Consider the following 25,957-nt stretch of genomic DNA (forward strand, 5'->3'; position numbering starts at 1 on the left):
CAAGCAGACACCATGCTGTCAGCACAGAGTCCGATGTGGGGCTTGAACTCGCAAACCATGAGATCATGACCTGAGCTGAAATCAAGGGTCGGACACTTAACTGACCGAGCCACCCAGGCACCCCTTAGCAGTCCTTAACTTGTGCCAGAGAGAAGTGGGAGTTCTTTTGTCATTTTGAAACCCATCACCCAAAAATCCCCATAGCCCAGGCTGGATGATTGGGCTTTCCACCCAATTCCACCTGAATTAATGGAATCCCATAAGTGGGCGGCCCCCCTCCACTGGTAATTGTGGCGGTGAATAAACTAGGTTTCTCAGAAAGAGAATGCCAGGTTCTTAGATCCAGAGTTGAACATCAACTCTGCATCCAGAGACTGGGGTACCAGCTTGGTGATAAAGGAAGCCTGTTCCAGAGCTCTGGCAGCCAAAGGGTTTTTTTCCCCCCCAGTCCATTCACCTAACTTTACAGGCACTAAAACCTGACCCCATGTGACATGAAGCTGTTTACTGTGCCTACTTTACAGTTCACTGGAGATCTGTGGATGTGCTTGATCACATCATTATCTCAGGTACCTCTGGGGATATTCTGTAATATGTGCCTGTGTATCACAGTGCATCTCTAAAATTCTCACGGTTCCACATTCCCAAGCATATGTGACCCCAGGGGTTTCAGATCAGAGATTATGTACCCGTACCTGTTGTTACTATCAATCATTTAATCAGAAGTCACCCTTCTCAGGGAGCAGGGCAGTTACCTGTGATAACTGAGCAGATGTGACCCAGGCCCATGTCTGGTCCGTATCCTCAGCCTCAGCACAGGGATCCCATGTGGCTTGGGTGGAAGCCTGGATTTCTCTGCCGTCTATTTTGAAGTATTTCTGAATTTTCTAAGGGGCTGAACTGTATCCCCAGGCTGAACTGTGAACTGGGCTCACAGTTGCCTTGCGATAAACATTTTTGGAATGGTGGTTGGGTAGATGCATAGATAGAGATGGATGGATGGATGGGTGGTGGATTAAGGAGGAGGAGTGAGGATGGAAAGGTGGATGGATGGATAGATAGATAGATGAATGGATGGATGGATGGGGTGAATGGGGAAATAGAGAATGGGTGGAAGGATGGATGGGGGTGGATGGGGAAATGGAGAATGGGTAGATGGGGAAATGGAGAATGGATGGATGATGGATGGATGGATGGATGGATGGATGGTATATGGGGAGGTAGCTAGATGGGGAGGAGATGGGTAGTGAATAAACAGGTGGTTGGGTGGAATAGTGAAGGGTGGGGTGAAGTCAGTCTTCTCCAGTGTGTTTCCCTGTTTACTGGTTAGCATAGGTCGGGTCTTGCTAAGAACAATGCTAAAGAGGTGATAGATTCTTGGGTTACATCACATATTCCTGGAAATAGGCTATTGGCCAGAGAGTTTTTTGCCAAAGCAAATTTTTGCTCTTTCCTAGGTACCTTGCCTAAGTTTTGGAGTCTTCCTTATTCTGTGCAAATGCCAGAATTTGGTTCTTGTCGGGGAGAGGTGTCTGCTCCATTTGACTGGTGGGGAAATTAAGGCGGTGTGATAGGACAGGCTGGCCCAAGACTCTCTTGAGGTTTGATGTGGCTTAGGTTTAGGGTTTTCTGCCCTATTTGAAAGTTTGAGTTTTTTAGAGTGACCTTCTAGAATATCTAAGACTCATCTCTTACCATTTATGGACCAACATCATCAGTGGTGGTCTGGAGGAGTGGTTTTTCATCGCTGATTGCTCATCGCCTTTACATAAAGGCCTTTTATTTATTATTATTATTATTAATATCATTATTATTATTATTATTATTATTATTATTTTAAGCTTATTTATTTTGGGGGAGAAAGAGAGCATGCATGTACTCAGGGAAGAAGCAGAGAGAGAGAGAGAGAGAGAGAGAGAGAGAGAGAGAGAATCCCAAGCCGGTTCCCTGCCACCAGCTCAGAGCCTTATACTGGACTTGAACTCATGAACCACAAGATCATGACCTGAGCCCAAGTCAGGAGTCAGACGCTTAACTAGGCACCCCCATAAAGGCCTTTAAAAAACATATTGTAGCCCTGGCATCCCCTCACCCTACCCGCCTTCCTCCCAATTCTGACCCAGTTGGCCCGGGTCGGGACCTGTCCTTAAGAGCCTGAGAGCTCTCCAGGTGATTCCATTTTTTAACCAGGGTTGAAAATGTAAGTGTGTGGGATTTGTGCAAAGGCCCTCGGTACCCAGACGGACTCCAGACCACTACACACGCACTTATTCATTTTGACTGAAGTTTGCGTTTACTGAGTACCAACTGTATACATTTGGCCAGGAAGGGTATCGTCACGGTAGCTCTGTGGCTCCTGCCTGCACTGGTGATAACTACTTTCAGGATAGCAGGGGACAGCCCTGAGTACCCAGCAACCCTAGCCTTACCCCAGAGTTAGGAGGTGTCTCTCTAGAAGGGATCAGATATTCAGCTTCCTCCCTACCACCCTTCCACACTAGGCCTGTTCTGGTCACATGCCTGTCTCCTACTACAGATTTGGGTCCCACCCTCTGTGATTTTTAATTCTCCATCTCGTCCCCTCCTGTCTTCTTGGACTCCTTAATCTTCTTTTTCCGTGTCGTGTCTGGAATTTTAAATCCCGTTGCCCTATGTGATTCCTTATCACATCCTTCAACATGCAAGGAGCCACATGTCCCCCAAGACAGCAGCAGCAGTGACCATGACAGCAGGATGGTTTGACCTGCAGAATTCTTTGACCTGAACGCTAGTGAAGTCAGTCCCCAAACACCTTTTCTTATGGTTGCTCTGCCTGCTCCACGGAACCTCTCCAAAGCTCTAATCCTGCTTAGCGTGGCCTCAGACCTCTCCCACTTCTCTGGTCCCGGGCGGCCCATTGGAGCGGACCCCGGCTGCCAGGGGAGCTCCCGATTGGCATGCGAGTCCTTGCTCCCCTTGTGTGAACATGACCCCCAGCCCGCCCTTGCCAGCCTGTCCCCAGGCCACGTGGGTGTCGGCCCTGCCTGTGCCCACCGGCCGGCGGGAAGGCTGTGGCTCCATGGTGTTTGTGGGCACTGAGTGCTAGGAGGTGAATCACGGCTTGCCTGGTTACTTGGCTTCACTTGAGCAGAGCATGTTGAGCATGTTGGTTGAGGAGCCCTGCTGTGTCCGTGAGCCTTTGGCTTGAGCTGAGCGAGGCTCATCAGAGGTGCTTTTTCCTGGTTTTGCTGCTCTGACAGGGGTTCTAGGAAAAGGGGATGATGGGGTCCATGTATGGAAGAGACGTCATGTAGAAAAGGGAGATCGTTGTGTCTCCAGAGGGCGAAGTGAAAAGCAAGGGGCAGAAGGTGCCAGGAGGCTGATTTTGGCTCATCCTAAGGGCAGGAACCTTTTCTGTTGTCACGCTGCCCAGTGGGGGCAGGCTGCCTCAGGAAGGAGTGAGCTGATGAAGGTAGACAGAGAGACAGGGTTGGGGGTGGGGCTGGGTGGGGCTGCTGGCATGACAGTAATAGCTGACATTAAATGACATCGCCCATGAGAGAGGCAGAACAGCACAGCGGTTAGAGCATAGCCTCTGGTGTTTAACTGGGACGGTGACCATGGGCACGTTTTATAACCTCTCTATGCCTCAGCTTCCTCATCTGTAAAGTGGGGATAGTGATATTGTCTACCTCATAGGGTTTTAGTGAGGATCAAATAAGTTACTACATGGGAAGTGCTTAGTGAAGTGGGATGCATAGCAAGGGCAGACATTCTAGCACTTTGCCCATATTACCTCCTATCCTCTGCCCAGCGGCCTTAGCGGTAGGCCCTGCCGTTATCCCCATATTCTAGGTGAGGGGATCAAGAAGTAAGTAGCACAGGAAGCGGCCGAGCTGGGATTGAGCCCCGGGCAGTCTGGCTCCTGTCTGCTTCGAGATTCCGGCTCGGGGCTGTGCAGAGGCCGTTCCCACAGGTACCTGGGGCGGCAGCTGGGCAGCCGGGCCTCAGAAAGGCCCGAGTCCTGCCAGGGATCCTCGACACAGCTGTGGCTGGGGCGGTCCTGTCTGGTCCTGTCAGGAGCAGGAACAATGAGAGCGGTGTTTCTCTGCGCCCGCGTCGGGGCGAGGGAGGGCCAGGCGCTCAGGTCCCAGCAACATCCCTGGCTCCCGGGCCTGGCTCTGAACGGAACAGATTGTTTTGCTGTGTCACAGCCAGCTCTGGCTGTGCCAGCTGGCCTCCCTCGGAGGAGAGGCAGGCCACCTGGATGTGGACCTGCCTCTCTGATCTGTCCGGCTCAGGGCTTCCTCCTGGGCCCTGCCCAGCCAGCGTTTGGGGCCTGAGTCTGGCTCAGGTGTGGCACGGAGCCCTGGTCCGTGGTAGCCTCTCCTCTGCAGCGTTGGGCTCAAGGTGGCCGCTGCAGTTACAGAGCCCACACCTCGTGCCACCCCTCCCAGGGACACAAGAGAGGCGATTCGGTCTGTGACTGGCCCGTGGCTGTGCACCGCCCGAGCAGCGGGATGAGCTGATTGGCTTTAAGCTACTCAGAGCCCTCCCCTGGCATTTAGGGTGAGGTCAGTGGGAGAGGAATGGGCACCCCAAAGCAAATTTTTGCTCCTTTTGGCTAGAGAAGGAGAACATGGATGCCAGGGAGGTGGCCGGTGACAGGAGTCCCATGGGAAATGGCTGTGTTTCAGCCCCATCGTCTACTCAGCCTTCCCTCAGAGAAGGCATTTACCTGTTCTGACTGAGCTGGGAAATGGAGAGAATGTTCCCCAGCCACCTCCTTCTCTCAGGACTTGGAGCCTTCCTAGTGGAGTGATGGAGACGAAAACGCTTTAAAAAGCATAGCAAAGGGGCACCTGGGTGGCTCCGTCGGTTGAGCGTCCGACCTCGGCTCAGGTCATGATCTCACAGTTCATGAGTTTGAACCCCGCGTCAGGATCTGTAATGACAGCTCAGAGCCTGGAGCCTGCGTTGGATTCTGTGTCTCCCTCTCTCTCAGCCCCTCCCCTGCTGACACTGTGTCTCTCTCTCTCTCTCTCTGTGTCAAAAATAAATAAACATTAAACAAATTTTTTAAATAAAAAATAAAAATAAAAAGTATAGCAAAGGGGCGCCCGGGTGGCTCCGTCGGTTAAGCGTCTGACTCTTGATCTCAGCTCGGGTCTTGATCTCAGAGTCGTGGGTTTGAGCCCCATGTTGGGTTCTGTGCTGGGCGTGGAGCATACTTTAAAAAAGAAAAACAAATAAATAAAAATAAAAAATAAAAGGCAGAGCATAGAGTTTTATAAGAAATGATCATATTCTCATTTCTGTCTGGGGGCCTCCTCGTCATCCCCAGTCTCACCTCCAGGCAGCCTTCCCTGCCTGTCCCTGCTTACCTCCTCTGTCCACCTAGGGATAGGTGTGGGGTCTAGAGGAGTCACCCCTCCCCCACTGCTGTCCCGTCACCATTTAGTCACACGGTTGTGTGTGGTTTTGCCTGCCGGCGGGACCATGAGCTCAGAAGCCCGAGGCGGTGGCTCCCTCTCCCTCCCCTCTGTCTGTCCTATTCCTCACGAGCTGCCCCTGGGATACCCATGTAGGAAGGACCTGACAGGTGCCATACACTTTTCTCCTGCAGGTTTGAGAAGATGGTGAGTGGCATGTACTTGGGGGAGCTGGTTCGACTGATCCTGGTCAAGATGGCCAAGGAGGGCCTCTTATTTGAAGGACGGATCACCCCGGAGCTGCTCACCAGGGGGAAGTTCAAGACCAGTGATGTGTCAGCCATTGAAAAGTAGGTGCCGCCCCTCAAGGCTTTCTCTTTTCCTTCGCTCCAGCCCCTCCCCATCCCCACCTGCACACACAGGGGAGATTAGAGCCCAGGGAGTAGATGACTCCAGTGGTGAACGAGATGCTCACTGAGCCCGGGGCCTGGGCTTGGAAGCCTCCCTGCACATAGTAGGACCTTCTGTAGATTGTGTTCTAGGGAACCCTGGGGATCTCAAGGTATTCCGTGAAGAATCAGGAATTACTAAATCCTCCATTTAGAGATTTACAGTACTCATTAGCATGGTAAAGAGAGCCCAGTTCACTTTGGCTAACTTATAATTTCCCAAACTTCTTTTATGCCTGAAATGCCCTCCCACTACTCCCCCCAATTCTCTCACCTGTTAACCGCCAGGCATGTTCCCTGGCACAAGTTTGGGAAACATCGATTAACAGCTGAGACAGGGCAGATCGACATGGGAGGAAGGAGTCCAGCCAGAAACCTGACTGCTACCTTTCTCTGTCTTGACTGTTACTTGCGGGCCTTCACCCTGAGAGGGAAGAGGGTAAACTTGATCCCACAGCCGTTTGATGTGGTTGGGCACCTCCAAGTCTGAAGGACTCCTTTCTTGTGGCCGGCCTCCGTGTGCCACCAGGCTCTGTTCCTGGTTCGGAGACATGTAGCCAGGTGAGGCCACCTGCTGAAAGATAGGGCTAGCTTGGTGCTGGAGAAGTCCTTTCATCTCTGTACGAAGCTGTCATTGCCACCGCCCTGCGGTGTTCCTGGAGACTCCGATCGAACCAGTGGCTTCTTAGCTCTGGCTCCTGGGAGGAGATGCCTGTGAGCTGTCTGCAGGTAGAGAAGGAGGCTGAGGAGATGGGACGGGGTTTATGTGGACGTACTCCTCTGTCACATCCATGTATGGGCATTTACCTGAGGATCGCTCTCCTTCGGGAACTACCAGGGGAGAGCTGGTGTCAGCGGGGCGCCATGATACTGAGTTCCCAGCCACCTCTCTCCTCCAGCCTCCGGGCTGGCTACTGAGAAGGGAGGGGGCAGGAGACTCATGGCATGCCCTCAAAGTCATCGACAGAGTCAGGAAATGCCTTCCTTTTGGCCTGCTTCTGGTGTTGGCCCACTGGTTACCACGAAACAAAAGCCCACTTGAACTAGCTCAGGAAAGCGTGTGTATTGTAATAAAGGCTGTCTGAACGAAACCTAAGCATCCTACCAGGGCAGACAGACGTTCAAAGCATTCTCTTTAAAATCGGGAGTAAGAGAGGATCCCCCATTTTTATTTAGCATTGTCTGGAGTCGTAGCCAGTGTTGAAAAAGAAAAAAAAAAGAGAAAAATTAAAGGCTTAAGAATAAAAGAGAAAAATTAAAGGCTTAAGAATAAAAAAAAGAGGAAGTAAAAGTATCATTATTTGCAGATGTTAATTGTGTGTATGGAACACCAAAAATATCTAGAGGAGTGAATAGAATAATGAGAGGTAAGGGAATCGTCTGGAGAGGAGATGCCAAAATCAATTATATTTCTATATATTGGCAATAATTAAAATGTTAAATAATCCTTTTATTTTAGAATATTTTTAGACTTACAGAAATATTGCAAAGACGGTGCAGAGTGTTCCCCCATATCGCTGCCTGAGTTTCCCCCATATTAACATCTTACGTTACTATGGTACATTCAAGTGAACAAAAGATATATACACGTGAATTTAGGCCATCTACACCATGCCGTCTGTAATAGTAAAAAAATTATAAAGTACCTCAGAATGAATCTAACAAAAGATAAAACGTGTACGTAGAAAATTAAAACTTGACTGGAGGTGTAAGCCTCCCAGGGCAACTCGCAGACCCCAAGTGCTGGCGGTCTCCCTGGGTCTCCTAAGCACTGAGCTCCGGGGTGGGCAGCTATGTCTCGCCTCTCCACCTCTCTCCGTGTGCCCGGCGTGTCATAACCCAGCCTACTACTATTTTTTCTCCTATTACCTGGTATTTCTTACAGAGTAGACTCCTCCTCCTGTTCTCAGGCATTTGATGTCTTAATTCCATACCATACAACTTTTTTTTTCTTTAAATTTTTTTTAATGCTTATTTTTGAGAGAGAGAGAGAGAGAGCGGGCACACGCACGAGGTGGGGGTGGGTACAGAGAGAGAGGGAGACACAGAATCTGCAGAGAGAGAGAGTGGGCACGAGTGGGGGAGGGGCAGAGAGAGAGGAAGACACAGAATCCAAAGCAGGCTCCTGGCTCTGTGCTGACAGAGCGGGGCCCAGACTCACGAGCTGTGAGATCGTGACCTGAGCCAGCGTCAGACGCTTAACTGACTGAGCCCCCCAGGCGGCCCTCACCTTTCCAGCACTTTCGAACCTCAGTGCTTTGCACTGCTTGATGTGGTCCTTGACCCACGGTTAATTGGCTTCTGACCTCACAGGAATAAGGAAGGCCTCCACAATGCCAAAGAAATCCTGACCCGCCTGGGAGTGGAGCCATCTGATGACGACTGTATTTCAGTCCAGCACGTGTGTACCATTGTCTCATTTCGCTCTGCCAACCTGGTGGCTGCAACGCTGGGCGCCATCTTGAACCGCCTTCGAGATAACAAGGGCACACCCAGGCTGCGGACCACGGTTGGTGTCGACGGGTCTCTTTACAAGACGCACCCACAGTGAGTCTGCCCTTTGCTGTCATTGGTGCTCAGTGCCCATCTGGGCTAAGGACCTCCTCCAAAGGTCAGACTTTTGCACCCAGTGAAGGTTTTTGGCATACAAGAGTGTATCTAGTTCTGGGCAGAAAGGTCAGAATTGCCCCCTTGAGAAGTATCTGGCCCTCAGCCCGTTCTCCTGGTGTTGCTTCTGGACTGTCAAGTCTCATTTCATAAGTCTTTTTGGGGATTTCCGTAGCTGCCAGGAGCGCTGGGTGGAACATGTCTGTATCTTAAATCCTCTTGCTTACTCGTATTTCGTCAACAACCTTCACCCTCACTGTAGCTCGGGTCAAGGGTGCAATGCCCACATTCTTGTTTTAGAGGCTCCTGTGAAAGGCCCCCCCACCCCCACCCCCACCCCTCAGACATGCCTTTTTTAAACCGGCAGCTTGTTGACATTTTGCATCTGAGAGAGGAGAGCCAGAGGGAGCTAGAAGTTGTAAATGGCCCCTGTTGACGATGAGGGGCAGTCACCATGCTGCCTCCTGGTGTAGTGAGCGCCTTAGCTGCAGAAGCCTTTTGTGGTACCAAGAACACGGCTTGCACATTTTTTAAAGGCTAAAGGTGAAATTCTGCGTCTATAATTATAGACTAGCTTTTAACAACAGCTCCCTTTGACGTGAGTTTCGCGCAGGACCTCAGGTACTTTGCCACCATATACACGAAGTGTACATAGAGTGGCCTTGTGACGCCGTCACTCCAGTTCTAGCGGGCGTTGAATAATAAACGTTGACTTAAATGGAAATCATTGTCACGAGGGGGCAGGGTTTGAGCCAGTCAGATGCTATTGCCCGTTAGGTTCGTAATTTTATTCCTTCGTATTTTTAAAGTATTTGTAAAATTTTCGATAATGGAGCTAGCTATCATTTTTGGGGGTGGGTGGGTGGTTTCTCGGCAAATGTATGGACAAGAAAGCTTAGGGATTTGTAACATCACATTAAAAAAAATTTGTTTTTAATCGTGGGAAAATACACAATCTAGAATTTACTGTCTTAACCGCTTTTGAGCGTACAGTTCAGAAGTGTTAAGTACATTCCCACTATTGGACGACCAGCCCCACCAGCCACCCCCAGAACTCGTCACTGACAGGGTCACCTTTTAATTTTTTTTTTTTTAACGTTTATTTATTTTTGAGACCGAGAGAGACAGAGCATGAACGGGGGAGAGTCAGAGAGAACGAGGGAGACACAGAATCCGAAACAGGCTCCAGGCTCTGAGCGGTCAGCACAGAGCCCGACGCGAGGCTCAAACTCACGACCGTGAGATCATGACCTGAGCTGAAGTCAGACGCTTAACCGCTTAACCGTCTGAGCCACCCAGGCGCCCCCAGGGTCACCTTTTAAATGATAATGTTGATTAAATGCGTTTTGTTTTAGGAGTATTGTCTATTTGGTACACAGAAATGTTAGATAGTTCACAAAATGACAAAGAGAGTAGAAGTTACGTTTAGTCCCGCCCCCTGGCATTGATCACTGCTAATATTTGGGGTTCTGGTTTCCCTGTTTCCCTTGGCAGGCAGCCTTCCATCCTGACGACCGACCATAAATTTTGCGGAGGCTCTGTGTCTCACTGAGTCCTGTCCTAACGTCTTCCTCTAGCCAATAGAGAATGTCTAGACCCTTGGGGGCAGAGGGAAAGGGCAGGTGAAAATAAAAAAAAATAAGAGTGATTATGAGTGATTGTGGAGCCCGTCCCCAGCGCCAGTAACCACTCTGAGCTGTTGACGAAGTCAGTCAGTGCCTACCCCACCACTGTCTGGAGATAGTGTCAGTCCTCCTGGACTCCAGGGTGAAGTCACAGGTCCAAGGTCACCTGAGGTGGAAGTTGGAGAGCTCACCCTTGTTTCCTGATGCATCTGATTCCCAAACACCGGGCTGATAATGAGAGTCCTCGTTTCTGCGTGTGACTATTTCATTTTTCCTTCTTACTCCTCTGCATTTGCCAGAGCTTTTCTACAGTGCATGTGTATGACTTGGGGATGAGCAAATCAGTTCTAGAAAACGGAATTAAGGTGTGGGAAAGGAAGGGGAAGCAGAGGTCCCTGACAGATGGCGCAGTCTAACTATTGTGGCACGCCCCCCCCCCCCCCCCCCCCCCCCCCCCAGGTATTCACGACGTTTCCACAAGACTCTGAGGCGCTTGGTGCCCGACTCCGATGTGCGCTTCCTCCTCTCGGAGAGCGGCAGCGGCAAGGGGGCCGCCATGGTCACCGCGGTGGCCTACCGCCTGGCCGAGCAGCACCGGCAGATCGAGGAGACCCTGGCCCACTTCCGCCTCACCAAGGATATGCTGCTGGAGGTGAAGAAGAGAATGCGGGCCGAGATGGACATGGGCCTGAGGAAACAGACGCACGAAAAGGCCGTAGTCAAGATGCTGCCCTCCTTCGTCCGGAGCACTCCAGACGGGACCGGTGAGGGCCTCTTCTGGGGACCAGCATACCCCTCCTGCTTCTCCTACCAGCGACCGAGTGGGGCGGAGGGAGGTTGGCCTCTCCAGTGGTTGTGTTTATTTTGGCAAGAGCTGGAAAACTCACTCAGAACCTCTGTTTTCCATTTTTACCACCGACTTGCCCCGTGTGTGACTCAGGGCAGTTGACTCTCCCTGGATCTGGCCTCCCAGGCAGGCACCATCTCGAAAACCACAGTCCGGCTCACAATTAGAAAGTGTTCTTTAAAGAACAAAACCGGGCCTCTCCCACGGCACCGAGATTGCTGTGGGTTCTCTCGCACACAGGTTAAGCCGCGGAAGGAAAGGTACCCGGTGCACCCTTCCTAAGTCCTGACACGGTGTGCTGGGGGCAGACCGAGGCCTGGGGCTTTGTACACCCAGGCAGGTTGGAGAACAGAATCTAACCCTTGACGCGACCTTGCCAGTCCTGAGTTGGGGCTGAGCCCTGTGGAGACTCTGAGGGGCTTCTCGGGTGCGTCCTGGAAATAATGAGTATCTGTGATAGGAATTAGGTCCTACGTATAAGTTCCTTGTTATGGCATTATAGTATTGCTTTATAAACCACCCTCAAACCTAGAGGCTTAAAATACCAACCACCGATTGTTGCTCCTCTGGGCCAGGCTCAGCTGGTCTCTGCTGGACTCATTCATGAGTCTGTAGTCGCTGGTGGGTCAGCTCAGAGGCCTCCCTCCCGCGTCCGACCGTTGGCAGTCCGCTGGAGCGCAGCCGTACCTGGCCACGTGTCTCATCCTCCGGCAGGCCACCGGGCTTGTTCGAGTGGTAGCAGCAGGGGCTGTGAAGGAGAGGACCGACTTCAAAGCCTCTTGGAGGCCGAGGCTGGGACTGGCTCAGTTTCGCCTCTGCCACACTCTGTCGGCCAAAGCCAGTCATAAGGCTGGGCCAGAGCCCAGGGGAGCAGAAATAGACTCCCATCTTTTGATGGGAAGGGCTGCAAAGTCACTTTGCAGAGGAAAAGCACAGGGAAGAGAATGACTGTGCACATTTTTGCAAACCCTCTACACACCGATGTAAGTTGCTAGTTTTTGTACGAGCTTTCCTCAAATCGCGTCATCGTTGCCAAGCTTTTCAGTAACCCTGGAGAAATCTGTTTGTTTATTGTGACAGGTGGTTCATCCATGGGTCTCTCGTCCTTCTAGCGCGGCTCCAAGGTTGTGGTGGGCAGTGTTAGTGCCCGCCCCTCCCTGAGCCTGAGCGATGTGCCAGAGGGAGGATTTACAGCTTCTCCCCCGTATTTAATATAGCCCTCCCCCCGCCCTGAAAGTCTCGAGTCTTTGGGTTACTGGCTGCCAAGAGGCACTTAGCTGTTTTTGATGTTCTTTATGTTCTTGGCCGTAATAGAGCATGGTGACTTCTTGGCCCTTGATCTTGGAGGAACGAATTTCCGTGTCTTACTGGTGAAAATCCGCAGTGGGAAAAAGAGAACGGTGGAAATGCACAACAAGATCTATGCCATTCCCATTGAAATCATGCAGGGCACTGGGGAAGAGGTGAGACAGTTTTGCTTTTCTACCACAGTGGCACCCGCATGTCACCTGGCCAGTGGCATTGGCGGTCCCCAGAACCTGCCACATGGCTCGTGCAGCTCTACAGTTGTAGCCTGGTAGCCTGGAAGCATCAGGCACTTTCGGCAATGCTGGGCTTATGCTGTTCAGGGGACTGCGAAGTTCCCGGAGGGGTACTTGCTCTGCATGTGTCGGGAGGGTGTGTGCGTGCGTGCGTGTGTATGTGTGCAAACGTGCACTTGTACGTGTGCACTGAAAGCGTGAAACCAGAGAGCTCGGGTAATCCCTTCTTTTCTTCTAAAGCTGTTTGACCACATCGTCTCCTGCATCTCCGACTTCCTGGACTACATGGGGATCAAAGGCCCCAGAATGCCTCTCGGCTTCACGTTCTCATTCCCCTGCAAGCAGACGAGCTTGGATGCGGTAAGTCTCTTCCCTGTAGGAGCAGGGAGGCGCTGACCACCCTGTAGCCAGTGTGGGCTGGCTCTTGAGGCTTTCTCCAGGCTCACTGTCCCCTCGATGTTGGGAACGGTTCACATGTCACAGCGGGTTGGCCCAGGCTTTACGTCATGCCCTCTAGTTCATCTTGAGACTCTACTCATCTTTTATCATGTGGAGCGAGCCCCTGCTCTTGTGAAAGCCTCCTGGTCCTCCAGGCAAAAGTGCCTCGCCCTCCTCAGTGTTCCCTCTTCCTTTGAATGTTGCCTCGATGATAGTACTTTTCTCATAATTATTACGGATTGCGTCTTTCTTTTCTGCTGTGTCGGGTGCTCCTTGAGCAAGGACCCCCATGCCCTGGCACAGAGTTCTATCGGAGGAAATACTTAATAAATGTTTGTTCAGTAAACGGGATGAAACAGGGTCCAGGGTCAGGGCTTGAGCACCTGCTGAGTACTTACTAAACGCTGGGTACAGAACAGAAGGTGACAGTTCCCATCCTCAGGGGGCCAATAGTCTAATGGAACCCCAGCCTTCCACCTGCCTCTTAGCACTGGGCTGGGTGGGGAGGGGGGTACCTGGCACAGAGGGAACTGAGTGTGCAGTCACAGAGGCAGGACCCAGCCAGTCATGCTGGAGGAGCCACGGGGGCCTCCTAGAGTCACAGGTGCGGGTATGGCCAGGGAGGAGGCCCTAGAGGGAGCATCAGATCACACAGAGCCTTAGGCCAGGGTTTACGGCCTACGATTGGCGATTGGCAACACGAGGGAAGCCAGGGAGGGCCACCTGCCTCTGGAAGCCAGTTAATCAAGTCCCTGTGCTGACTTGGGGCTTTTTCCTCTTGAGCTCGTTTAGATCTCAGCAGTTAGATCCATATAAACTTGTGCTTTGCAGCTTTTAAAGGTCTGATGTTTTTTTAAGGAATTCACTTCCACCGTCACCCGTATTCATCATACTGAGCACACACCCAGCAGAAGTATAGCTTCATTCAAACCTGAAGTTTACTTTAGGCAGTAACAGGGTCACTGAAAATTTGCATTTCTCCATTTATGTTGTCGGCAAACTGTTCTTTAAGGGAACTAGTTGGTTATACCAGAGGCTGCACCGTTATCCTTCTATGCCTCAGTTTCTCCATCTGTGAAATGAGGATTATAAACCAGACCGCTGTGGGGATGGTTAGGAGAGGGCGGGCCTGTGGAGGACTGCCTGTGTTTTACTGCTTTGTGCCTCAGATGTCCTAGCATAGTGTCGCTATACTCAGGAGATACTTAGTCGGGAGGGAGGGAGTGAAATTTTATATCCTACTCAGACGGGCTAATTACACAGGATTCTCCTGGTGCCTCTCCTGTTTCAGGGAATCTTGATCACCTGGACGAAGGGTTTTAAGGCAACCGACTGCGTGGGGCACGATGTAGCAACCTTACTAAGGGATGCGATCAAAAGGAGAGAGGTAACTATTAAAAGGATGTTTAAAAAAAAATCTTCACTGTTTTTTGGGGGTTATAAAAATTGTACTTGCTTGTCGTAAAGAATTCAAACAATGCAGAAGCGTGTGACCTGGGTTAGAAATTCCCCACACTGTCAGCAGTAAAGTGGAGGTGAACGGTTTTGTGCTGTTGAAGGGTAGTCCAAGAAAGGTGAAATCACGATCCTCCTACAGCTTGGAAAAGAGAAAAGCAGCTGGGCCCAGCCTGGTGCTGTCAGTCAGCCTTGGCGCCCTCCTGTTGGACACGAGGTTTCACTCCACGACTGTGACGGAATTACACAAGAATAAGACGAGTCTATACCCATGTCAGAACTCCGCACACACCCAGAATCGCCTTGCTTCCAGACAGCATCCAATCCAGAGCCAGCCCCACTCTGAACCCTCCCTAAAGCCCCCAACCTGGGCTTGAGTCCTGTCCGCCGTGAATGCTTTCTAGCTCGTTCTGAGATGCTCCACGAGATGTGCCGCCCGTGTTGCAAGCAGTTGATGTACCCAGCTTTGTTTGCCTGTAGGCGTGTCTCTGCTCTTTGGCTGGAGGACATTGGCAAAACAGAAAATGAAGAATTCTAGAGATGAACTCGTTAATGAAGGGATTAGTCAAATAACTAACTTTAAATTTTTTTTTTAATGTTTATTTTTTGAGAGAGAGAGAAAGAGAGCACGAGTGGGGGAGGGGCAGAGAGAGAGGGAGACGCAGAATCCGAAAAGCGGGCTCCAGGCTCTGAGACATCAAGCACAGAGCCGGATGCGGGGCTCGAAGTCACAAACTGCGAGGTCATGAGACCATGACCGGATGCTTAACGGACTGAGCCACACAGGCGCCCCCTGGCTTGCTTACTTTAGTTCAAAAGAGCAGACAAATGACCAGGTGGTGGGGAAGGCTGGTGTGAATGGCTTTTTGAAAGAGGGATTGGTCACATCTGGCAGAATATGCTAGACAGCCTATATCCCTTTGGAGAGAAACCTGATGGCCTGCTTGGGCCCATTTCACAGCCCCGAATGTTGGCATTCTTCCAGTTTACTTTCTGTGCGTATGTCACCACACACACATTTTGTAATGGGAATCCTGCTGTATGTACAACCTGCGTATTTCCTCTGATAGGAAACAGGCATCTTTTCCTGTCACTACCTAGAGACCAACCCCATTCTTTTCCTTGGCCGCACAGGATGCCGCTGTTTGCTAGAACCCGTGTTTCATGTCGCCCCTTTCGATTCTGTGTTTAGATGGTTTCTCTTTTGGGCCCGTGTAAGTCATGCGGTACCTTTGGGTACAGGCATGGCTCTATCTGAAGGACAGATTCTGAGAAATGGATTTGGTGTTTCTGTTTTGCCTTCTGAAAGACTGTCACACTCTACGCTCCTAGGACAGAGAGAGCTATTTGGCCACCGTCGCTTGGCTTTTCTCCACACGGCAGTTCCCTCCAGGCTGCCTCGCCAGTACTCAGCATCATCTGTGAAATGGGGAGAATACTTTCTTTAGATCTCAGATTTCAGATACAGCACTAATAGTAGGTGTTTAGTCAGTGGAACATTTAATTAGCTTTTTAAAGGCTGGTCAGGAAACCATTCTGGAGGATGTACCAGGCAGCACTGTCCCTCCCCTAAAGCTGTGTCCCTTTCTTTCCGAAGGAATTTGACCTGGACGTGGTGGCTGTGGTCAATGACACGGTGGGCACCATGATGACCTGTGCTTACGAAGAGCCTACCTGCGAGGTTGGACTCATCGTAGGTGGGTGTCCCAGAAAGTCTGTCTCTGGGGCAGGGACGGCTGGGTTTTCCTGTTCTGTGGGGCCTTGAGCCAGCAGCTCAGTCTCTGCGTGGGACACTATCTGTCACTGTTGTCTCCGTGCCACCTTCAGAGTTTGGACCGATGTCACAGAACTCTCCAGGGGACTTTCTGCTCCCCAACACTCACCCCAAGGCTGTGACCAGACTCAGCTCGGAAACGGAGCTCTCTGGGAACGAGGCTCTGAATGGCTCACATGGCTTGGGTGGACAGGGTGGGAACACCGGGGCTGGCCTGGCCATCAGGGCAATGCCGGGCGTGTACAGAGGGCCAGCAGGTGGGTGTTGTGGGGTCGAGGCCCGCCATTGGGAAGGCAGCAGAGCCCTCCTTCTCCCCAGACTGTGGGAAAGGGCCAGAGGGGAGCCTCGGGCACCATTTTGCTTTTGGCAGCCACTGTTTGTGAGCAATGCCAGCCACTTCAGTGGGTGGCAGAGAGGGTGCTGTTCCCTTATAGTCCAAACACGTCAGGGGCCTGGGCTTGAGAGCACATCGTTCCTGAAGCATGTTGATTTGCGCTGCGAGAGAGAAGGCCAGTTGTCCACTTGAGCCTGCTCCTGGCGTCAGGATGCTGGAAGGCCCTGCTTCTTGGCCAACTGATGCGGGCCCCACCCCGACAAGGAGGGGTGGCAGGCAGCCCCGTGGTGCAGACTGGGTGCCAAGTGTCTGGGAGATTGGGATAAGGCCCCCACAGGCTGCCTTCCTGGTGCCCGAAGACCTTTTCGTTTGTGAAGCCATTTTCGGCTCCAGAGGAAATTCAGAAAACCAGGGAGGAGCTGCAGGTGAAAGGTTGTGGGGGCCTGGCTCTGGAGCTCTGTTGCTTCTTCCTTTCTTTCGCAGACCTCTCTTTCCCCACGCAGCCCTGCTCTTCTGCTTACGAATGGGCTTAGGTGTGCCTTGTAAATCCAGAGTGACACAGCACATTCCCACTGTCCGGCCAGGCCTGGCCTTCCTGCCCAGTCCAGGGCCGCCGATTAGCCGTTTCTGGCACCAGAGCGAGCTGGTGGAGGTTCTCCACGGCTCCAGCTGCATTCATTCACACCTGCTTTTTTCTCTCTTCATCCATCGATGTCTTCCGACACCCACTGGCGAGAAGTATGATTTATATGTTTTGGCTTTCTGTGCACCCCTTGCCATTTCTGGGGCTTCTCTTCTCTGTTTCCTACTTTGCGGTGAAGGGGCACAGAGAAAACAAAACCTAAGAATAATCCAGTTACCCAGGGAGAAGCATCTGCGAATTCTACTTGTTTCTTTAAAGGGGAATGAAAACAATCAAAGCCCTCTTGATCTAGCCAGTGGGAATGGCCTTGTGTCCCCCAAGGGTGTCGAAGGTCCGTCTGCATCCCACCTAGGATGGGTTGGTGGCACTCTGGTGGCACTTGTGACGGAAAGCGTGGACCTCGGGCCAGCAGCAGCAGCAGAGTCGCCTGTGGGCGGGGCTTGTTAGAAATGCAGAGTCTCAGGCCCCACCTTCTGAATCAGAATCTGCATCTTAACAGGCTCCCCAGGTGATCAGAGGTGCATATGAAAGTGTCTGTGGGAAGTATTCCTTGGTTAGTTGGTTGGTTTTAAAATTTCTAGTGCGGGCAGGGTGTACTTGGGTGGCTCAGTGACTTTGGCTCAGGTCATGATGTCAGGGTTCATGAGTTCGAGCCCTGCGTCGTGCTGTATGCTGACAGCTCAGAGCCTGGAACCTGCTTCGGATTCTGTGTTTCCCTCTCTCTGCCCTTCCCCCGCTCGCACTCTGCCTCTCTCTCTCTCTCTCTCTTTGAAAAATAAATAAAAACATTAAAAAATAAAGTAAATAAAATAAAATTTCTAGTCCGTTCACTGAGACAAGGCCAATGACCACAGGCTTGGATGTCATGGCACTTGAAATTGCTGTGAAAATTTTAAGGAATTTTAAAAAAATGCTTAATTTTGAGTGAGAGAGAGAGCGTGAACAGGGGTGGGGCGAGAGAGAGGGACACAGAATCTGGAGCAGGTTCCAGGCACTGAGCTGTTAGCACAGAGCCCGATGTGGGGCTCGAACCCACAAACTGCGAGATCATGACCTGAGCTAAAGTCGGACGCTTAACTGACTGAGCCACCCGGGCGCCCCTGCTGTGAAAATTTTAGAAGTCTTCCTCTCTGTTTCTACACTTAATTCCTCATGGGCGAGACCCGCAAACCCTTTGTGGTGTCACCCCGGTCTTTGCGGCGCCACAGCCTCAGTATCCCTGTTGTGGGGAGTTCAGGGATGGAGACCAGAGGCTCAGAGCCTCTGGAAACTGTATGTCAGTCAGATTGTGTGCATGCAGAGTGTGTGCATCTGGAGAAGTGTTCCTTTTCTCAGAAGAACCCTCTGATTTTCAAAGAGGGCCGTGACACTGAAATGGTGTCACCTTTAGAAAGGTGCCACTGACATGCTGAGGACGCTGGCCTTCCCTGAACCAACTGTGGGCTTCATTCTGGTACGCACGGGCGGGTGGACTGGGCAGGCATAGCCCGTGACCATGGTTGATCAGTAAAGATAAGCAGACTTCCATGGGTGATAGTAGACAACCTCCAGTGTAATATTTTACATACATGCATGTGTGTACACAGTTCTGTGTGTGGAGAGGAGAGAGAAGGCAATGCCCCTCCAACCTGAATATTGCCTAAACTTTTGCCGTTGAAGACACAGGGCCCTGTTGGAACACCGTCTTCCATTAAGGTATATATGGCCCTGCCTGGGCAGGTAAACACACGAGGCTCTTGATGTTGACGTCTAATCGGATGCTCTCTGACTCTCCTTTTGTATTTTGAGGTTTTCCTGAAAAACCTGAGGAAAGTGAAGCTGTGGCTTTATTCGTCTCAAAAATGTATCCCATACCTGGGGAGCCCCAGGCCCCAGAGCCTCCCCGCCTCCCCGCCTCCCCGGGCATGGTGGCACAGCCATTCATCCCCCTCCTTGTGTGTTGCAGGGACCGGCAGCAACGCCTGCTACATGGAAGAAATGAAGAATGTCGAGATGCTGGAGGGGGACGAGGGGCGAATGTGCATCAACATGGAGTGGGGTGCCTTTGGGGACAACGGGTGTCTCGATGACATCAGAACTCTCTATGACAGACTGGTGGATGAATATTCTCTAAACGCTGGAAAACAAAGGTAATGGTGCTTGGTAGAGGAAGAAGGGACGGTGAGGGCATGAGGCTGCATTCGGTCTGTTAACAGTGGAAGAAGTTTCTAGTAGGAGAGGAGTGTGGGACAGAGGCGTGGAGACTAGTCCCTCAGATTCCCTCCTGACCTTTGCTTTTGGTTCAAGGAGAGCAGAGAACCAGGAGGACGGGCCGCCGCCTTGATACGAGTGGGCCCAGGTTGACGTCCTGGTGTCATGCCGCCTCTGCCCAAGTATGCCCAGAGGACGAGGTGGCAGCGGCCACACCGCTTCCCTCAGCGATCATGTTCATCCTGGAACATTCTGGCCTTCCCGTTGCTCTGTGTTTCTTCCCCAGCAGACTAATAGAAACCTCTTGGTCAGCAGGGTTTTGTTTTATTTAGTGGAAGTAAAACACACTTGACCTGCAGTTGTCAAAGGTCAAGGTAAATTAGGATGTGGCCAGTGGGGGTGAGGGGCTTCGGCTCTGTTCACCCTCCCCCAGCCTCCTGCACTGCCTCGTGGCTGTTTGGAGCTTGGGTCCCAGAGACTGTCCCTGAGATGGCAGTGTCTGTCCTCCCTGCGTAGACACAGGTGACTCCTTGTCTCAGGCTCCCAGGACTCAGGCCATCCTCTGCCGTCACCAGGATCGACTTGGTCCGAGCCGTGTCCCCAGGAGCAGACAGAAGGAATGGTGGGGGGGGGGGGGGAAGGGAGGGGGCAGCACCTCCCAAATAGGAGCTGTTCTCCAGCTACCCTCAAGATTCTTGCTTTTTCCAAATACCACCTGTGCTGTTATTTACTTAATGTTTTTCTTTCAGTCAGCTTATATTTTTAATGTAAGTTTAACCAGAGAAAGAAGGGAACACGAGCGTTATCATAGGTGATAATCATAAAGTGAATCTAGGGAAGGTCAGCATCATTCGAGTCTAGCTCCCGTTCCCTACCAAAGAGTCTAAACGAAGACCCCCCCCCCCCTTTGGTAGCTGGGAAGTAGCAGGTGATAGAAGGGGTTAAAGCCTCACCAGCCTGTACTGAGATGGCATTCTGGATGGTGTGAGAAGGACTGGATGGAAATTGATCATAATAGTGCAATCATGTTTTTTCTGCGAACCACCTGAAATCTTTTGGAGGACCCAGTGGACTCTTCCCAGTCTGGGGACACTGGGACTGGGCATGTGCCATGGAAGCATTTAAATCCCTTGTCATTTCGGGGCACCTGGGTGGCTCAGTTGGTGAAGCATCTGACTCTTGATTTCAACTCAGGTCATGATCTCACGGTTCGTGAGTTTGAGCCCCGCTTTGGGTGCTACGTGTCAGCACGGAGCCTGCTTGGGATTCTCTCTCCCTCTCTCTCTGCCCACCCCAAAGTCAATAAATAAACATTAAATCCCTTGTCATTTCTGAGGCTCTTGAGCATGGCGAGAGCTGGAGTTAAAAGCCCCAGGAACAGGTTGCCCTCAGGAGTACGGTAGCTGTTTGAGCCCTCCAGCCCGTGTGTGGCTTCATCCCTGTGCTGGGGGCTTGACTGGTACTCTGGGCTTTTTCAAAACCTTCCAAGAATCTAGTAGGAATTTTCCCTTCATTGTCTTCTTGTCCCTTTAAGACTCAGACCAGTTGGTTGCTTATTCTGCAGATATTTATTGAGCACTCGACTGAGAGCGTAGCACTGGGCTGTGCTAGGCCCTGGGCCTCAAAGTTGAGCAGGACACATGCTCCAGCCTCTCCAGGCTTTCGCTGCAGACCATGAGTGCAGTGTGCCCGTGTACCTTGTGAAGAAGGGAGGGTGTACGGAAGTGGAAGCCTGAGAGAGGCAGATAGAACCTGGTGGGGGGAGGAGGACAGGCCTCGGGGAGGAGAGTTTTGAGCCGACAGCTGGAGCGGGTTCTTCCAGGCAAAGGTAGGAGGGCAGGCGAGGAGGGAGACCGTCCAGCAGCTAGATGCGAATGCTGGTGGTTTCGTTTCTTTAAAAAAAAAATTTTGCTTTTATGTTTATTTTTTTTGAGACAGAGAGAAACAGCATGAGTGGGGGAGGGGCAGAGAGAGAGAGACAGACAGACACAGAATCCGAAGCAGGCTCCAGGCCCTGAGCTGTCAGCACAGAGCCCGACGTGGGGCTCAAACCCACCAACTGTGAGATCATCACCTGAGCCGAAGTCAGACGCTCAACTGACTGAGCCACCCAGGCGCCCCTGGTGGTTTCGTTTCTGATCCTGGGGAGGGTTGAGGATCTCTCAGCGCTTCCTGGCCTCTCTCTGCCTCTGCTGAGGAGCACAGGGCCTGGTGCACAGGCTGGTGATGCCCCCGAAGGGCAGGAAAATGCCCGGGGCTACTGGGAGACCAAAGGCTTCACAGGGACATCCGCCTCGGCTCCTGTTTCAGGTTTGAGAAGATGATCAGCGGTATGTACCTGGGTGAGATCGTCCGTAACATCTTGATCGACTTCACCAAGAAGGGGTTCCTCTTCCGAGGGCAGATCTCTGAGCCGCTGAAGACTCGCGGCATTTTTCAGACCAAATATCTCTCCCAGATTGAGAGGTGAGTGATGAGGCGCTTCCCCGCAGGCCTGCTAGAGGTCTGTGTGGCATGGAGGCACCTCAGGGGACATTTTGTCACTTGTGGGGGGTTCCCCCCCTCGCCCCGCTCCGGAGTAGTAGCCCCTGAGCAGCTACATGTTGAAATCATAAAGTTTTATTATCCATGATTTTCCTTTTAATTCATTCTTTATGTGGGAGGGAGCTTTATATATATGTCTGAGGTCATGTGTCTGAGGTTGTACAGACTCCATTTCAGGACAGTAAAGGTGCATTCTAGAGCCCGTGCTGAAGGGCACGGGGTCCAGTAGAGCCAGGAACCAGGGCTCTAGTCCCACCGCATTCATCTGAAAGGCAGCCTGGGATCGCACAGTTTGGTCCCCCAGTAGGCACGGCCCCCACCAAGTTGCTCTGCCTTCCTCCCGTTTTCTCGTGTGCAGTGACCGCTCTGTCCCTGCCTTTGCCCTCTCCCGTGGTGAGCCGTGAGACAGGGTGCGGGGTGCTCTGCAAAGGTGGTTATGCCAGAGCCACCTTATTTGTAGAATGGCCACAAAAGCGACATTAACGTTGGCTGCGCTGGAGTCTGCTCCTTGCTTTCCCCCGTGTCTGCATCTGTAACCGGCATGTCAAACTCACTGGCCACCAGAACCAAAGCGGTGAAGCGCTAGCAGCAGACGGAAGGCCCTGGAACCGAGACGCCGGCGGGTTGCAGCGCACCGATTGGCGGCATTTCACAGCAGTGGGGGAGGGAGAGGCAGCAGCCGGTGCCGTGTGCTCATTACAGATGGGGAAACCGTTCTCACCTCTCTCTCATTCCGAGCGCAGCCGAGAGTTAAGTGGGGAAGACAGGAGTCTAGAAGAACCAGAACAATATCTCTGTGAATACTTTTGTTAACATTTTTTACTGTATTTTATTTTTTTTTTTTTTTTAATTTTTTTTTTTCAACGTTTTTTATTTATTTTTGGGACAGAGAGAGACAGAGCATGAACGGGGGAGGGGCAGAGAGAGAGGGAGACACAGAATCGGAAACAGGCTCCAGGCTCCGGGCCATCAGCCCAGAGCCCGACGCGGGGCTCGAACTCACGGACCGCGAGATCGTGACCTGGCTGAAGTCGGACGCTTAACCGACTGCGCCACCCAGGCGCCCTTACTGTATTTTATTTTTTAAAAGATACTTGTTTATTTTGAGAGAGAGAGAGCACGAGAGCATGGGGGAGGGGCAGAGAGACAGGGAAAGAGAGAGAATCCCAAGCAGGCTCCGTGCTGTCAGCACCGAGCCCGATGGGCTGCATCTCCCCACCATGAGATCACAACCTGAGCCGAAATCAAGAGCCAGTTGCTCCACCGACTGAGCCACCCAGGCGCCCCTTTTTACTATTTTTTAATTGTAAAATATACGTAACATGCAATTAGCCATTGCAGCCATTTCGAAGCGCACAGTGCAGTGGCATTAAGTTCCTTTACAGTGTTGTGCAACCACCCCTGTCCATCCCCAGAACCTTCTCATCACCCTGAACTGAAACTCCCTACCCATGAAACAGTAACTCCCCATTCGTCCCTCCCCCAGCCCCCGGCACTCACCCTTCTACTTTGTGTCTCTGAATCTGACTGCTCTAGGTCCCTCATGAAAGTGGAATCCTACAGTGTTTGTCTTCTTGGGACCGGCTTATTTTACTTAGCATAACGTCCTCAAGGTTCATTCATGTGGTAGCCCGTGTCAGAATTTCTTTCCTTTTTTAAGGATAAAAATACTCTATTGTACATTTCGACCACATTTTGTTTATCCGTTCATCTGCCCGCGGACGCTTGGACTTTTGGCTGTTGTGAGCAACATTTCATGTAATAATTTTATTTTTAACTCTTGAGGAACCGCCATACTGTCTTCCAGTTTCCAGTTGCTGTGCCATTTTACATTCCCACCCACGGTACACACAAGGGTTCCACTTTCTCCACGTCCTCGTCAACACTTGTTATTTTTTTCCGTTTTTTAGATTATAGCCATCCTAATGGGTAGGAAGTGGTGGGGAAGGTCTTTTGAAGAATAGTATCAACATGAATGATACTAGAATTTAAAAAAGAATAATAGCAAAGAAAGAAATTGTAAAGAAAAAATTGCAGAATTTAGCTACATAGCTTCTGTAAGTTAAAAAAAAAAAATTGGGGGCACCTGGGTGGTTCAGTCGATTAAGCATCTGACTTCAGCTCAGGTCATGATCTCACAGTTTGTGAGCCCGAGGCCCGCTTCAGGCTCCTTGCTGACGGTGTGGAGCCTGCGTGGGATTCTCTCTCTCTCCCTCTCTCTCTGCTCTTTGCTCACTTGCACCCCCCCCCCTCCAAAAAAAGAGAAAAATGGCAACCAAATTTAAAAGGCAAAGAGCAAACTAAGGAACCCATTTGCACCATGAATGACAAGATGCAGAGTGGGGGCATGGTGGGGGGAGCTTCGGCAGAACTGGTCTTGAGACCCTCTGTGTTGCACTGGCTATATGTGCTTTGAGTGAGTTACTCAGTTTCACCCAGCCTCAGTTGCCTCATCTTTAAATTTTTTTAATGTTTATTTTTGATAGGGAGAGAGAGAGAGAGAGAGAGACAAAGAGAGACAAAGCATGAGTGGGGGAGGAGCAGAGAGAGAGGGAGACACAGAATCTGAAGCAGGCTCCAGGCTCTAGGCTGTCAGCCCAATGTGGGGCTCGAACTCACAAACCGCGAGATCATGATCTGAGCCAAAGTCGGACGCCCAGCTGACTGAGCCACCCAGGCGCCCCTCCTCATATTTAAAATAGGAATAACGCTACATGTGTCAGTGGGTTGTTAAGAGAAAACGAGGTGATGTATGTAAAGCATTTGTTGTGTGCTACGTCCTCAAAAAAGGCTGGCTGCTCCTACCACCCTTGTCATCATTGTTGGTCACTGTCCTCTCTTTCAATTTAATAATAACAAGACAAATATCCCAACTATCCTTGACCTAACAGGTAGTTCATGTGGCCAAGAAATGCATTTTTAAAAAACGGTCATTCTTTCTAAATTTTTTTTTTTAATGTTTATTTTTGAGACAGAGACAGAGCATGAACAGGGGAGGGTCAGAGAGAGGGAGACAAAGGGTCTGAAACAGGCTCCAGGCTCTGAGCGGTTATCACAGAGCCCGACGCGGGGCTCGAACCCACGGACCTCGAGATCATGACCTGGGCCGAAGTCGGACGCTCAACCGACTGAGCCACCCAGGCACCCCAAGTCATTCTTTCTAATAGAAGAGCTCAGATCAAACTACAGTATCATGCCATTACCACCTTTTTAAAAGCTTATTTATTTATAGTAATCTCTACACCCACCACGGGGCTCAAATTCACAACCCAGAGATCAAGAGTCACGTGCTCTTCCGACTGAGCCAGCCAGGTGCCCCCATTGCCATGTTTTTAAAAATGATCCCTTCCACTGGGGACAAGTACAGCCAAAACTCAGCTGGAGGGAGAGAAAAAAAAGAAATTGATGCAACCTCCTGAAAGGCACTTGGCAATCTGTGTCAAAATCCCTTTGACCCAAAAACGTGTCCTAAGGGAGAAAAAGATTTGTAAATGGGAAACTTTGTCTGAGTGTTACTTCACGATAGCAGAGAATTGCAAACAACGTCAAGTTTCTCTAACCTGACTAAATAAATGAGGGTGAGTCCCCAGAGTGGAAGGCCACGGCACTGTTTCCAGTCCTGTTCGCAGATAAGGATGTGGGAAGTTGCTCACATGTGTGAAGTAGGAAAAACGTCGGCAAGAAAATCACATATAAAAGATAAGCCCATTTTGCGTATTGTAAGAACAAAGATAGTGATATTTAGGAAAAGTAGATTGGGGGCACCTGGGTGGCTCGGTCGGTTAAGCGTCTGACTTCGGCTCAGGTCATGATCTCCCGGTCTGTGAGTTCGAGCCCTGCGTCGGGCTCTGTGCTGACAGCTCCGGAGCCTGGAGCCTGCTTCCCGTTCTGTGTCTCCCTCTCTCTCTGCACCCCGGCCCCCACCCCCCCCCCCCCACAACTCGCACTCTGTGTCTGTCTCTCTCAAAAGTAAATAAACATTAAAAAAAAAAGAAGTAGATCGGAAGGAAGGAAATACGTTCAAATGTTAATAGAATTGCCCCTGGTGTGGTGGATAGTTTTAATTTTCCAAGTTTTATTTTTCTCTATTTGCCAAATA

The 25,957-nt window shown here is 51.1% G+C and overlaps 1 protein-coding gene across 3 annotated transcripts in view; it reads left to right on the forward strand.

Annotated features, from left to right (window-relative positions):
- The window catches only part of HK1 (hexokinase 1), a 125,320-nt gene that overhangs the window by 96,736 nt on the left and 2,627 nt on the right, over positions 1-25,957 (forward strand). For all 3 annotated transcript variants that reach the window (XM_058696549.1, XM_058696548.1, XM_058696550.1), the window contains 9 exons: positions 5,606-5,761; positions 8,174-8,407; positions 10,552-10,856; positions 12,254-12,402; positions 12,721-12,840; positions 14,210-14,305; positions 15,971-16,070; positions 19,070-19,253; positions 21,625-21,780. In XM_058696549.1, the coding sequence (XP_058552532.1) occupies positions 5,606-5,761; positions 8,174-8,407; positions 10,552-10,856; positions 12,254-12,402; positions 12,721-12,840; positions 14,210-14,305; positions 15,971-16,070; positions 19,070-19,253; positions 21,625-21,780 (1,500 nt within the window). The remainder of the gene's footprint in view (positions 1-5,605; positions 5,762-8,173; positions 8,408-10,551; positions 10,857-12,253; positions 12,403-12,720; positions 12,841-14,209; positions 14,306-15,970; positions 16,071-19,069; positions 19,254-21,624; positions 21,781-25,957) is intronic.

The sequence above is a fragment of the Neofelis nebulosa genome, chromosome 13 (assembly GCF_028018385.1).
Source record: "Neofelis nebulosa isolate mNeoNeb1 chromosome 13, mNeoNeb1.pri, whole genome shotgun sequence".
In the NCBI taxonomy this organism is placed as follows: domain Eukaryota; kingdom Metazoa; phylum Chordata; class Mammalia; order Carnivora; family Felidae; genus Neofelis; species Neofelis nebulosa.